The sequence below is a fragment of the Diabrotica undecimpunctata genome, chromosome 7, assembly GCF_040954645.1.
Source record: "Diabrotica undecimpunctata isolate CICGRU chromosome 7, icDiaUnde3, whole genome shotgun sequence".
Taxonomy (NCBI): Eukaryota; Metazoa; Arthropoda; class Insecta; order Coleoptera; family Chrysomelidae; genus Diabrotica; species Diabrotica undecimpunctata.
The window spans coordinates 59,354,984-59,369,094 of NC_092809.1; the positions used below are offsets into that span (position 1 = coordinate 59,354,984).

A 14,111-nucleotide genomic window follows, 5' to 3' on the forward strand; every position below is an offset into this window, starting at 1 on the left:
ACTAGATTGTCTTGAGAAGAGCCATTTTGTCTAAACCCTGACTGTTCTTTTGGAATTATATTATATTTGTTAAAAAACCACGTAAGACGTTTGTTGATCATTTTTTCAAAGATTTTGCAGATGGTACATGTTAGAGATTGGTCGATAAGCGTGATATTGGCCTTTTAATGGGTATTACAATTGAGGTTTGCCACTGATTAGGAAACTTGTTAGATGACTAGATTAAGTTAAACATTTCAAGAAATTTAAGGTGACCTAATCTACATAGCTTTTTATAAAAATGTAAGGAATAACGTCGGAGCCGGAAGCAGTGTTCTTAAGAGATTTAATAACCGAAATAAGTTCTATGTAAGAGAATTGGGAATTTAAGTAATCGATATCTTTGGCAGTTGCCGAAGAATTTAGGAAGGAAGCATCGACTATTGGCTCGATTTGAGAGGAATTTATTTTGCTTTTAAATTTTTTGTCGAAGTGACTGGCCAATTTCTTGATTGTCACTAATTACATTATCATTTACAATTTGACTAGATATTTTAGTATTTGTATTGGTTCCTTGAATTTGTCGTATCTTTTTCCAAAGATTAGTAGGACTGGTATTTTCATTGATAGAAGATACGTAGTTTCTCCGTGACGATTTTTTACTTTGTTTTATAATAAATCGCGACCTGGCTCTAGCTTTTTTTTAATTTTATGAGATTTTCTGAAGTTTTATTTTTCCGATAATCTCCAAGTGCCACCTTATGCTGTTCTACGGAGATTTTGCAAGAATTATTCCACCAAGGAACCCTTTTGTTTGTGTGAAATAGAATTTTTGCCAATATGCAAATTGGCAGCTGAGAGTATCATGTTTGTGACTAATGATAAATTGTAGTCAATATTGTTGGATAGTGTGAGAAAAGGTAAGGTGGTATCTGTTTTAGTAGTGTAGTTTAGCCAGTCACCATTTTTGAGTTGCCAGTAGCTTCTGTATATAGTTTGTTTAGAGTTGAGGATATCAGTGTATATAAATATAGGGTAATGATTGCTATCGTAAGATCATCAGCGACTTTAGTGAAGGTGCGGATTTTGGAACACTAAAGCTAAGATCTATAGAAGAAAATGTGCCTACGGCGAAATTCAAGTGTGTACTAGAGCCTGTATTTAGTAGACAGAAATCTGTACAATTAATTACGTTTTCAACAGTTTTACCTTTGTTTGAAGTGCTATTGGAACCCCACATAGGGTTGTGAGCGTTGAAATCGCCAACAAGAATGTATGGAGAAGGGAGCTGGTAAATGAGGTCTAGAAGTTCTATTTCCTTTAGAGAGTGATTGGGTGGAATTTATACGCTACAAATAGTAATCTTATTATCACACCAAGTGGTTATGGCGATAGCCTCAAGTTCGGTGGTGAGAGGACGGTGCGAAGAAAATAGTTCACTGGAAATAAAAATTGAAGTTTCACCACTGGCTCTGTTGTAGTCAGTTTGAATATAATGGTGTCCTTCAAAATTCTTTAGTTCAGGAAGTTTAGTAATTTTTGAGTAAGTTTCTTGTAAGCATATGATTTCAGGTTGTTCTTGGGTAGCTAATTGCTGGATTCTTTCTATGCGAGGAAAGAAACCATCGCAATTCCATTGAATTATTTTGAATGTAATATTTAAATGTGATAAGTGTGGGACTACTGTAAGAATTGTTGAGAGCACTGAGAAATAGGAGCGTTAGTCATAAGGTAATCGGATGATGCACTCAAATTGTCAGAGTCTTCAGGATTAAGCTGTTCTCTCTCTTTTGTTTGTGAATGAAGAAGAGATAAGTCATTAAGCAATCCTTGGATATTGGAAGTGAAATTGCGAGCTTCTTTAAGTGGGTCCGGTATGCCGTAGATAATTTCTAGGAAAGCTATAAATTGGTTTTCAGTAGAGTTAGTTCGGATAAATTATTTTTATAGATGGCTTGGACTGCATTGTAAGAAATGGGTGTCAATTTATGTTCTTCTGTTACTATTGTTTTACTTTTTTTCTTTTGCGGCTTGCTAAAAGAATTAGAGGTAGATTGTACAGATAAGATGGGGAGGCATTTGATTGATAGTTGGTTCTGGAGAAAGTTGAGAAGGGGTGCCAGCATTACTGTCACTGGATATAGCCCGTTTCTGTCTCTGTACTGGAGGGGATGCTAACTGTGTAACTAAGGGGATGCTTTCTGTCACATTAGTTGTAGTTTCGGACTAAGATGTGGATGGGGCATTGATTTGATTGGGAGTGCATTCGGGTATCGTTGTATTTGTGGGTATGGATATGGAGGTAGTGGGAGAGGGAAGTTCGGATTGGGCTACAGAAATTGATTCATTAGTACAAGTTTCAGCAATATGACCACCTTGTTTACATAAAAAACATACTAATTTGTCAGTAAACACAAATATTCGATATGAAGTGTTGTCGTGAGTTAATAAAAGAGAGGTCTGGACTGAGAAGTTTTCTTTATCTGGAATAACTCTTCGGAAGCTCATTATATGTGCATATGCATCACCTAGCGACCCACATTTCACGAATGGCACAGGAGAGACTATCCGTAAACCGATATCTTTTAAAGCTTCTTCGATAGTGTTGTGAGGTATCGTGGGAGATACATTTGATATGAGAATACGCTTAGCAGGTGTTATAAGTCTTCAGATAGGAACAACTGTTGAGTTAATAGTGATACTTTGGTGGGCACTGGGAAAATCGTCGATTAGTTTAATAGAGTGTAAATAAATATAAATGCGGTTATTTGAGATTCGAGATGCAAAGATATTTTTTGGGGTAACGATGTCTCCTATAGCTTTTATGTACTCAAATAGAACGACATTAGGAAGGGCATGTAAGATAATGGCTTGATTTTTATGAGGAAACGTAGGAGGTGGAGGTTTAGATAAAGTGGCAGCCACATAAGTCTTGGTATTATCGATTGTGTTATTTTATGAGGTCATTTGTAGTTTGTTTTTCTTAGATATTTCGAATCCTTATAGCTGTGTGTGTTTTTTTTAATTAGAAATGTCAGTCAATTTTTTATGTCAGTAAAGTAAAACCATATCAAATAATATCATCGGATTGTGCGTACTTGTGTTTACTTTGTTAATATAGTTATATGCCAACTCTATTTTATTGGATTATTTTTATCATAAAAATTTTGATTACTGATTTTTCTTTATTGAAATTCTGAAGATATTGTTGAAAATCGAATTGATATTCTACCGAGGCTCATACAAAGATTGAATAAATTTCTGAGTGATAATTTTTACTTGAGGATATTTAATGAGTATTCAAAAGAAACACATAATAATGCTAACATTTTTATTTTGGCCGTACCGATCATAGTATGATTTATTCTATTTCACTGCCAGAAATGACGGTATCTGTCCATTTCAGTAATGCAGATCCGATTTCATTTCCACCACGAGTAGTTCATTATAACTTTTGTCTATATCAGACTCATCTTCTTCATCAAAACTCATGGCATCTCTAATAATATGCTCTTCATTTAAAACATCATTGCTTGGTGTATTATTTGATTCTGAAATAAAACTAGGCTTATAATATTGGTTGTAGAATATTTAATAATATTGCTAGTTTAAGGTTAGTATCAAATCACTACATTAATTTTTTGAGGATTTGTTTTTTAGTAATTTAAAAATAATGAGCAAAAAAGTTAGCTTACCTGTAAATGCGGTAGAAGAATTCGCAGAACTTTTCAGTAGTTCAAGAATCTTTCTTCCACAAGAATTATGGTACATCATTCTTATTATTAGTAACAAACAACTGTAAACACACCATAAAAGGCAAAAGTACTATTATTAGATCACTAACAGTCTACCTGTTATCAGAGATAAGCAACACATGTGCGGCTGTAATTAACATTTCACGTCCGCATGGTGTTCTATCCCTATAAGTGAAAATGGACTTGATATTCTTTTAAAGGTCACTATCTCAATTAGGAAATGGTTTTGGACCTACTGCTCTATTCCTTTAAATAAAGTGATAAAAGTTGATTATTAGTGTATAAAAATGTGAAAATTGGAAAAAAGGGACATACTGTTGCCCTCCGAGGTACAGATAGTAGTTTATGAGTTTATTATTAAAAAAGTTAAAATAGAAGAATGCATCAGAAAAACCATAAGGGTAAAATCTATATAGGATGGAGTAAGAAAAACGTAAAAGTAAAAAAATTAAACATTAGCAGTAAAGGTTTATTTCGAGTTAGAAATAAATCTTTCGTTTTATTTATTTTTACTGCAGTGCAAATGCGATTAAAACAATAATAAAGTTATTTTACCGACTTTCCGGTCTTTTCTCAACTTAATTGTAACTTTTAGGTAAAAATGGTCACTGTGTGTTACGTATCGTTGAGGAAGGGGTAGGAGGGTATTGTAAAACATGACGCTGGGTTAGATGGAAGGGAGGGGGGCTAAAAAATCTTGAAAAATTGCGTTACGTAATACTTGAACGCCCCCGGTTATTGAAACTTCAATTATAATTCTGGATTATATATTTATTACAAACGCCTACACAGCAGGGATGACCTTACACATTGCTAATAAATATTTGAATAATCCTTTTCAGTCGAACATCAAAACTCTTTCACAAAAAAAATAAACCTTAATCTTAATAAATTTTTATGCGTAAATTTATAAAACAAAAAAATAAGACGAAACTAAAACCTTAACAATGTTCATGGAATGAATGAAAAACGAAATGGGATTTAGAAACGTCTATCAAATGGCCTCTGGCCACGATTGCGAGCTCTCCTTGCTACCGTCCTCGATTGGTAACCTTGGGGTGATCTATTTCTGTCTGAAAAATAAAAATTGACTTTTAATAATACAGTAAATAACGCACACATTATCTGTGATATTACAAAATGATTAAAGGTCTTCCGGAACCGTTATTATTAATATATCCTACTCCTGATGAAATTCAAACATAGAAGCTATACAGAAGCATGTAACATAGTAAACATTGGTTAAAAAAATTCTTCTTGACAAGTGTGATCTTATTTTAAATGGACTAGAGCTAATTGCATGATTTTTACTTATACCTACCTTCACTTACCATCTACCATTTTTTTGTTTGTATTCTTACCCTTAATCGCAACAAAACTCAAATAGTCCTTTTTCTATCAAAAGCATGTCAATCAAAGCAATCTTGCTAGACAGCAGCTAGATACTATAACTCTTCTTCTTCTTTGTGTGCCGTGCTTATTTTCAAGCGTTGGCTATCGTCGTATTAACAAGCTGATGAAATGTTTCTCGGTCGGCAGCTAAATGAAACAATTCCTCGACAAATCGACCTGTCCATTGTCTAATGCTACGCAGCCATTTGCCCTGAATGATCAACCGGAGTAAGCGATATTTAGGCCCTCTCATTATATGGCCGAAGTATTGGATTTCATATCTCATTTTGATGATGATGATCAATTCTCGCTCTTTGTGCATGGTCTCTAGCACACGTTTGTTAGATATGTGTGCTGTCCACGGGATTCTGAGCATGCGATGGTAACACCACAACTAGAACGCTTCTAATTTATTAAGATTTTTTATGTTTGTTGACCAAGTTTCACATCCATAGAACAAAGCGGACCAGGCGTAGTACTTCAATACTCTTAGGCGTGTGGTCAATGACAGACTTCTACTGCACAATACAGAAAGCCAGTTAATAAAGCTTTTTCGTGCAAGTTCTATTCTGGTCGCAATTTCCATTCAATGGTTCCATCCTTTCCAGGATTTTGTTGTCTAATTTTAGTATTGAGTCTTCGATATTAATTTTTCCGACCACCATCCGTTTTGTTTTCTTTGCGTTGATTTTTAAGCCCCTTTCAGTGCATTCGTTGTTTACAGCGCTCCATAGGGTTTGAAGATCTTCTAAGCTCTCTGCCATTATGGCGGTGTCAACTGCGTATCTGATGATATTAATGATTTCATCACCAATTTTAACACCTTCGCGAAGATTATTTAACGATATCTCAAAAACTAGTTCAGTGTAGGCATTAAACAACATCGGTGACATAACACATTCTTGTCTGACACCACGCTTGATAGAAACTTTAGCTGAAACCTCTTTATCCACCTTAATACAAGCGGTCTGATTGTAGTAAACATTTTTGAGCCATCCAATGTCATATGTGTCCAGACCAACTGAGTCAAGCATTGAAATAGTAGTGTATGTGGTACTCTGTCAAAGGTTTTTTCGAAATCTATAAAACATACGTAAATATGTTTCCTAAACTCAATGCTCTTTTGTAAGAGTATTCGCATGCAAAAAGGAGCCTCCCGAGTACCCATTCCATTTCGGAAACAAAACTGCTCATCACCAGTTATCTCCTCACAAAGTTTATATATGGGACAATACAATACTTTCATAAAAATTTTGAGCGTGTGACTCATTACACTGATAATTCGATAGTCACTACACTGTCTGGCATTCGTTTTCTTGGGAACAGTTATAAATATTGATTCTAACAAGTTGTTTGGTAATTTACCGCTGCTGTATATCTTGTTACAGAAGGAGGTGATAATCGCAACGCTCTCATCATTTAATAGTTGTAACAATGCTGCAGGTATTTCGTCAGGACCAGAAGCTTTCCTTCGTTTCACTTTGTCGATGGCCTTCTGAACTTCTGAGATTAGAAACGGTGGGCCAGTATCTCGGTTAAATGTTACTTCTTGGTAGATTCTTTGGTCGTCTTTAAATAATTCTATTATGTAATTTTCCCATGCAGTACAGCGCTCTTTAATATTACTTAAAATTCTACCACCAGAATCTTGTAATATGTTTTGCCTGTTAATTCTTTTAGTTTTTTACGCAAATGGAAACTGTCGTGTCGTTGCTCCAATTTCTCAATTCAATCAATGGTCTTTTGCTACTTTAATTATTTTTCGGATTTCTGTATGTATTTCATTGCATTTTTCTGTTTATTGAGTTGTACTGCCTCCGAACGTCCATTAAATCTAAGATGTCTTGTGTCATCCAGTCATTTTTAACTGTTAGTTGTCTTAAAACATTTTCTCGAGATGCAGTAGGTATTGTTGTTTTTATTTGTTTCCAGCAATTATCTATGTTGCTGGTATCTTCTAGTCTAATTTCGTAGAACTTGTTGATAATTTCTTGAGAAAACTTATTTATGAGTGCCTGTGTCATGGAGTGCATCTAGTGATATTTTATAGGTTTTCTGATTTTTACAAACCTCTTTAGCCTGACTGTGATTGGAGAGCACAGTAGAGTATGGCCTGATCGAATATCGGCACCTGGGTAATTCTTGACCGATTTTATGCAGTTTTTAAATCGTTCATTGACTGTATAATCAATTTGATTTCTTACAATATTGTATCCTCGATCACTTGGAGACTTGGTAGAAAAAACCATGTATTCATAATTAAAAATTTTTCCTCTTAGCAGAACTACATCACTATAACTCATGCAACTAAATTAGATGTGAGATTTTACACATGTTGAGCATACTTAGGGTAAATACAGACACATCGGTTTTAACTGAAGTATTTATATCTTATATATCATATATAATTAAACTGCCTAATAAGTGCTTTCCTCCTAGTATGTACAATATCTACTGAGGTTGGCCACCAGTATAGCAAAGTATTGTCTATTGTGGGCTTGGTGTATGAGAGTGTCTTCTTAATTTCTGGTCCAGTCTCTCATATTCCTATACCTTTTTTTAATTTTCATTCAATTTTTCTCTCAATAATTAGTTGTAGTACTTTGTGGCGCATTATATGTCAGAGCTATGAGATTTTCCAAACTTTGAAAGATGTGAGCGAGTATTCATCCTTGAAAATACTTCTAGGTTGGTTATTCTTGTGGTCGAACTTAATCGCGACATTCTCCTGTTCAGTTACATTTTAAATACGTTTAACTTGTTGTTTAGTGTTACAGTTGTTTGTTTGAATGCAGCGTCTTTGATTCCAATACGTGTTAAAAACGATAATGATATCACGTCCTTTCAGTCCCACCTCAGACTTTTTATTAATTTTTTATGTTTGATTCGGTTAAAAGCGTTTTTATAATCAACAAAGCAGGTGTAGAGGTTTCTATTCACTTCCAAATATCTCTTAGCAACTAACGTTGTCCCAGGATTGCATCTCTTGTTCCTGTGCCTTTTCTGAAATGACATTGTTAGCTGCTTATTAGATAAGTGATTTTAAAAACACATGAAGTTATCCTTTTTTATTCTTTATATATTAAAGTCAAACGATCGCCGATGGACGATATATCGGCGAAGTTAACTGAATATAGGGAGAGGCAGGTAAACCATTTCTGTAAAAAAATTTTCTAACAACGACCTACAGGAAATCTATACTATAATAATCTAATATCATTAAATTGATTCAATGTTAAGTGGGAAATCTACTATTGGATTACATAAATATAACAACTAACCTTGAGGATGTTGTTGATGTCGTTGTGGCGATCTGTCGCTCCAAACAATAGGAGTTGGACCAGATCGTTGATTAACTCCTCTCGGTAATGATGACCTTGTCGATCTTCGAGCAGAATTTGAGCCTCTAGCTACGCCCCGAGAATTAGAGCTGGGAGAAGCCTCCGCTTCACGTCCTTCTTCTTCGCCTTCTTCGGCTACGTGCGGCTTCTCTCCTTCAGAACTTACCTTTTAAAAAAAGTATAAAGATAACAAAGAGCTACTCCGTACAGTTATACAGGAAGAAAGTATTGGGGTAGGAAGCTTTGAAGTATCTACTTTTAGTCATGATTAATTTTAAAAAGCACTGTAGGATTATAAGTTTAAAATTCAGTTGTTTTTTTATTTTTAATAATATAGTAACTTCATAAATTTTTGTTCCATATTTTTGGTAAATTTTAAATATAATGTTAAATTCGAGAAATTGTAATTGTTATGCCCTAAAGTTACTAGTCTCTGATACGTAGAGCGTTCTAGTTCCAAATGTGTTAAGTAATTTAAAGGAATAGAGAAAATTATTGAAAATAAAACTATATACAAGTAAAAATTAGACTATTTTTAAAAATTTGGCGATTTTTTAAACCTTAGCTGAAATAAATACTTTTACGTTTACTAAAGGGTATAATCAACATAAACATTTACAGCAACTGCCAATTATGGTGAAATTTCATTGTGAAAAGAGAAGGAAGGTTCTTAGAATAAAGAGAACTCATATTTGGTAATCGTGGAAAGAAAACTAGGTCGGGCACTAGTCTATCTGAATAACAGATAACACTAAATAACACATTGCAGATACACCATTGAAAGAATGCTGAGCTTCCGATCGTTTCACTGGTCGGAGGAGTGTACCTCTATGCGAATGTTATATTCTCGATATTAATATAATAAATATTGAGATTTTTTACTGAAACTCTAACGGAGATTAGTTACTTTTGGCGGACTGCTATTTTATTCCATATTTGTCACTTAAAATTTTATTTCCTTCATAAACCATGGAAGAGTTTCTTAAAGACCACGCAAAAAACTAGTTGTGACTCTGATACAGCTGGATCATAGAACTAAGTTGAGGAAAGAATAATAGATGCACTGACAGCAATATGTTTCAGTTCTTTGAAATACAAAGAAATTAAGATGAATATGAGAAGACACTCTTTTTAGATAGACATGTAGATTCTGAAACAGGTTAATAGTAGATCTTCCATAATTTTCTATTTAGTAACGACGAAGTGACCCTGTTGTATGGAGAACCTGACCTGGTGGCGGAAATCAAAGCAAAGGGGATAAGAATCTACGGTGCTGAATGAGATTTTAGGAAGCTGTGAGCCAGAAGATAGCGAACAGCAGCTGGAGGTGCTTGGAGGCAAAAACTTGCTCATGCCTGTGTCCTACATGGTATGTAGCGCAGTGGAATAAGTATTATTATATTTAAATAGATAATTATACAAGTACTTATTTACAAAATATCTCATATTGTTGAGTTAGGCACATACCTAAAGAAGTCGACCACCTGGTCCAATTTATCTATTAATTCATATTATTTCCATTTTATAAACTGTCCAAGATCAATATTCACTATATCGAATTTGTCATGGTCAATTCATGATGGGTGTTCCAAAATCCATGCAACATTTTAATATTGCATCATGTTTACCAACGTAAAACAACGGCAGCGTGACAGTTAAGGATGCCATTCTGCAAGTGTTTAAGAACTGAATATTTCCTGGAACTCCCAACAACATATCCTTCCAAAATCGGGATATTCATTTGATTGAATCAAGAACTGCTCAGGCACAACGATGAACGGATTGGGCAGAGATGATTTTGGATGCAGGTTTATCAAACAAAATAATCTTGAGCTATAAGATCCATCTACATCATATTAAATCGTGAAAATGCATTTGGCCTTTAAAAAAGCCACAGACGGTTGTTGAGTGAAAAATATATTCACAACTTATCACTGTTTTTTAGTCTTAGGCTTCATCGAACCTTTATTCTTAAAAATGATGAAGATTTAACAGTGATTAGTAAGATGATATGATAATCTAATCATTTGTGTCTAAATTACACGATATGGATATATCCTGTGTCCGGAATTGGACAATATGTAATGGAAGATTTGATTTAAGTGTAATTTTCATTACAATTGGTCACCAATATATTTATATATTAACCAAATACTTATAATTTTGAATTAAAAAGTCTATATTTTTTTTAAACTTATTTCATGCTTGATTTTTGGGATAAAAATATATGTAGCAAATCAAGAAGTTTTGTTCTTTCCATCCTATTTACTAAATATCTTTAATCCACCAGCACAAAAATTTTTCGAAGATCCATCGATCTTTTGCTATAGGATTTTTTAGAGGTGAAAGTTAAAATAAAAATTTCTGTACATTAAAGAAAATTTAATATCAAAATACTTTTTAAACTATTAAATCTTTAGAAATTTACAAAATACAATTCAAAATTTCACAACCAATTTTTGACTGGTGGTCATTTATATGGAGATCTTCCCATTACTTTAGTGCATTAAGAATATTTGGATGTTTCTCTTACATACTAACAATAAACACAAAAATAGCATCACGTTTAAAAATCAATTACTAAGAAAGCTTCTCTTAATGAGTCACACTTACACCATCGTCACCTTCAAGCATTTCTTCGGCTTGTTCATGCTGATGAGCGCCTTCTGACGAGGTGCCAGCTACAGCTGGGGGACCCATATCGCCCGAACTACCTTCACCTCTGGTTTCATTATCGTCAACTTCACCACTTATTGCAATGGATGGAGTTTCAGCTGGAACAAAAAAATGGTACCGGTTAAATTATGTTAAATACATTTAATTTGAGTTAAAAACATGATTCTAAAGACGATACAAATGCCGTTACATGTAATAAAGAGCCATAAAAAATAGTAAAGCAGGTCTTTTATTCAGCCGTTCTTCTTTCCTCCTGAACCTTTTAACTTCAGACAAGAAACTCAAGATAAATATTACACTTACATAACCTAATTTACGTATATGGTCGTCTGATTTCTTTGAAACATAATTTTAACCCTTTAAGCGGCACCGGCACATCCTTCTTCTTCTTAAAGTTCCATCTCCTATCGGAGGTTGGATATCATAACGGCTATGGTCACTTTGTTGGCTGCTGCTCTGAAAAGTTGTAGTGAACTACAGTTAAACCATTCTCTAAGGTTCCTCAGCCAGGAGATGCGTCTTCTTCCTATGCTTCTTCTTCCTTGGATACTTCCTTGCATAATTCTCAGCAGCTCATATTTTTCTCCTCTGGTTATGTGGCACATCCTACCAACATTTAATAAGGTCTATATCTCATTAATAAAGCATTAAATTACATCCGTATTACATCTGGGTACATAAAAACATTACCCGAAACAGCAATCGCTACCAGAGACCAAATGTTTCCGAAGTGATTTGCACTGAATGGCTTCTGTTGTATTTGCCGGTATAGCAGTGTTACCAGTGCCTGTTAAAGGTATCCATAAGCAGTTTTTGTGCGTACCTTGAAAATTAAATGTTTTTGCTAAAAACTATAAAATCCTTTCTTTTGTTTCATTTTGTTCCCTTTGGACATTTTCCGTATTTTCTTTTATAATTTTATATGCAATGCTTTCAGACATTTTCGTCAAGATGTTGGATTGAGTAACAGTATCCGAAACACTATACACAACAATTTAACTTCCAAGTGATACCTGTCGCTTTGTGCAAATAGTATTCTGAGATATTTATTAGTCACTTCATATAATTTACAGATCGAACTATAGTGAAATTTACAGAACGAAATATAGTGAACGAACGACGATGATTGTTTTGAATGTACCACCTAATTAAAATATTGTATATGACAGTGTGGTAAAATGTGCAAATAAAATCATTGAACTACTTTACGAACTTACCATCTGACTGTTGACTAGTACCTTGCTCCTCACTACCGGGAATTCCTTCTTGCGGAGAAGACTGTAACGGTGTCGTAGGTACGCTCCTTCCGGTACCTGTAACAACAAAACGCATTATTAAAAATTTAACATCCACAAGTGTTTGTCATACTAGTCTCATCCAAGCTGCCGGGCTCCATAAGTGTTTGTTCAGGCACGTGCTCTAGGCTGCTGGATCCAGCTATATTTGTCGGGAGAGATTCGTTAAAAGTGAACCTTCCGCTGGTAGGAACGTGAGGAGAACTAACAGCTTCGCCGAAACCATCCGACCGCCGAGGGACATATAAAGTTGGCGTTGATGGGACGATACCATCATCTCCTATATCTTCTAGACCTTGTTGGTGAAGAAGTAAATGAGAGTGTCTGGACGGTAGAGGAGCTACGGGCCTCGTACGAGAAAAAGATGGTACAGTCATTGACACGGATGTGGAAACTTGAGATATTGTGACACCGCTGCTGCTCGTGCCTGATCAAGAAAACAGTAAGTACTTTGCTAATCTGTATTTTGCAGTTTTATGCACAAAAGTTAGTAAAAAGATTTATATTTCAGAAGTTAGATCTGGTCATTGATGAAGTCTTTCTCAAGCTGTTCGTAGAAATTGTATGAGGGTCGTCCAGAAAGTAAAGAAATATTGCGTATCACGCGCGGCGTCGATCACCTACAACCGAGACTTCTTGCGCACCCGTTACCTCTGTCTGTTGCATCAGTCTAATCCCCGTGTACCGTGAATACAGCATGCAAAAATTGTATTAATTTTTTCCTCGCAAAAAAAACTGTATGTCTTGTGTGAAACCAATGTGCATCAACTATATGTGACTTTAACGTTTACTGGAACTTTTTTTAAGACCAAAACAGTTTTGTAAGCTACTTTTGATGTAATATGTTTTTATGTTATCCATCTCAAAAAAGAACTGACATATGATGTAATGGGTGTCCCAAAACTCACACAAAAAAAAACAAAAACAGTTTGACAGCTGACACTTTATTGTTAATAAAAATGGAGCGTTACACGAGAGAACAATGCGTTTTCATTTTTGAACAATATTTTAAAAATAATCAAAGTTTGGCGGCAACAGTTAGAAAATTTTGTACAAAACATATTAACTTCTTTTTCTTCGAAGAGAGTAATTCAAAAATTCAGGTAGATTTAATTAACGGGTGCTGTTAAACACACTGGTCCTCCAGAAACAAGCCGCTCAAAAATGTCAAACGAAGAGGTGCGTGAGAGTGTTAGTGAAAGTCCAAGAACATCAAATCGACGTCATGGACAAGAATCAATATTTCAACAAGATCTCTATAGTCTATACTCACTGTAGATCTGCATCTCCATGCTTACAAAGTTCGGCTGATACAATTGAACTGATTATTGAACATCAACAAACGGATACTGATGTTTCAAGCAAAATCATTGTAAGCGATGAAGCATATATAACCTTGATGGCTTTGTTAATTGTCAAAATTCCTGCATTTGGGGTTCTGACAACCCACAGGTGACTGTCAAAAAAAATGCATCCACAATGTGTCACTGTTTGATACAAATTTTGGGCTGGAAGCATCATTGGACACAATTTTTTTTGAAAATGAGACTGGTCAAGCTTACAATTACCTCTGCATTGAAGAAATAAATTCAACGCTGCATCAACAAAATTCAGGCACATTTATGCAAAATGATAAAGGAAAATTTGGAAAAAAGAGTGTGTATGTACTAGCA

At 34.7% G+C, this 14,111-nt stretch overlaps 1 protein-coding gene across 2 annotated transcripts in view; it reads right to left on the reverse strand.

Moving 5' to 3' along the window:
• Positions 1 to 4,484: 4,484 nt before the first annotated feature.
• The window catches only part of Mgtor (nuclear basket protein megator), a 49,301-nt gene continuing 39,674 nt past the window's right edge, over positions 4,485 to 14,111 (reverse strand). The window contains exons 11-15 of one of the 2 annotated variants that reach the window (XM_072537375.1): positions 12,512 to 12,865; positions 12,361 to 12,456; positions 11,081 to 11,241; positions 8,408 to 8,633; positions 4,485 to 4,807 (exon numbers count right to left, since the gene is read on the reverse strand). In XM_072537375.1, coding sequence (XP_072393476.1) covers positions 4,716 to 4,807; positions 8,408 to 8,633; positions 11,081 to 11,241; positions 12,361 to 12,456; positions 12,512 to 12,865 — 929 coding nt within the window. In that variant the 3' untranslated portion in view covers positions 4,485 to 4,715. The remainder of the gene's footprint in view (positions 4,808 to 8,407; positions 8,634 to 11,080; positions 11,242 to 12,360; positions 12,457 to 12,511; positions 12,866 to 14,111) is intronic. The other variant, XM_072537376.1, reaches the window with a different exon arrangement.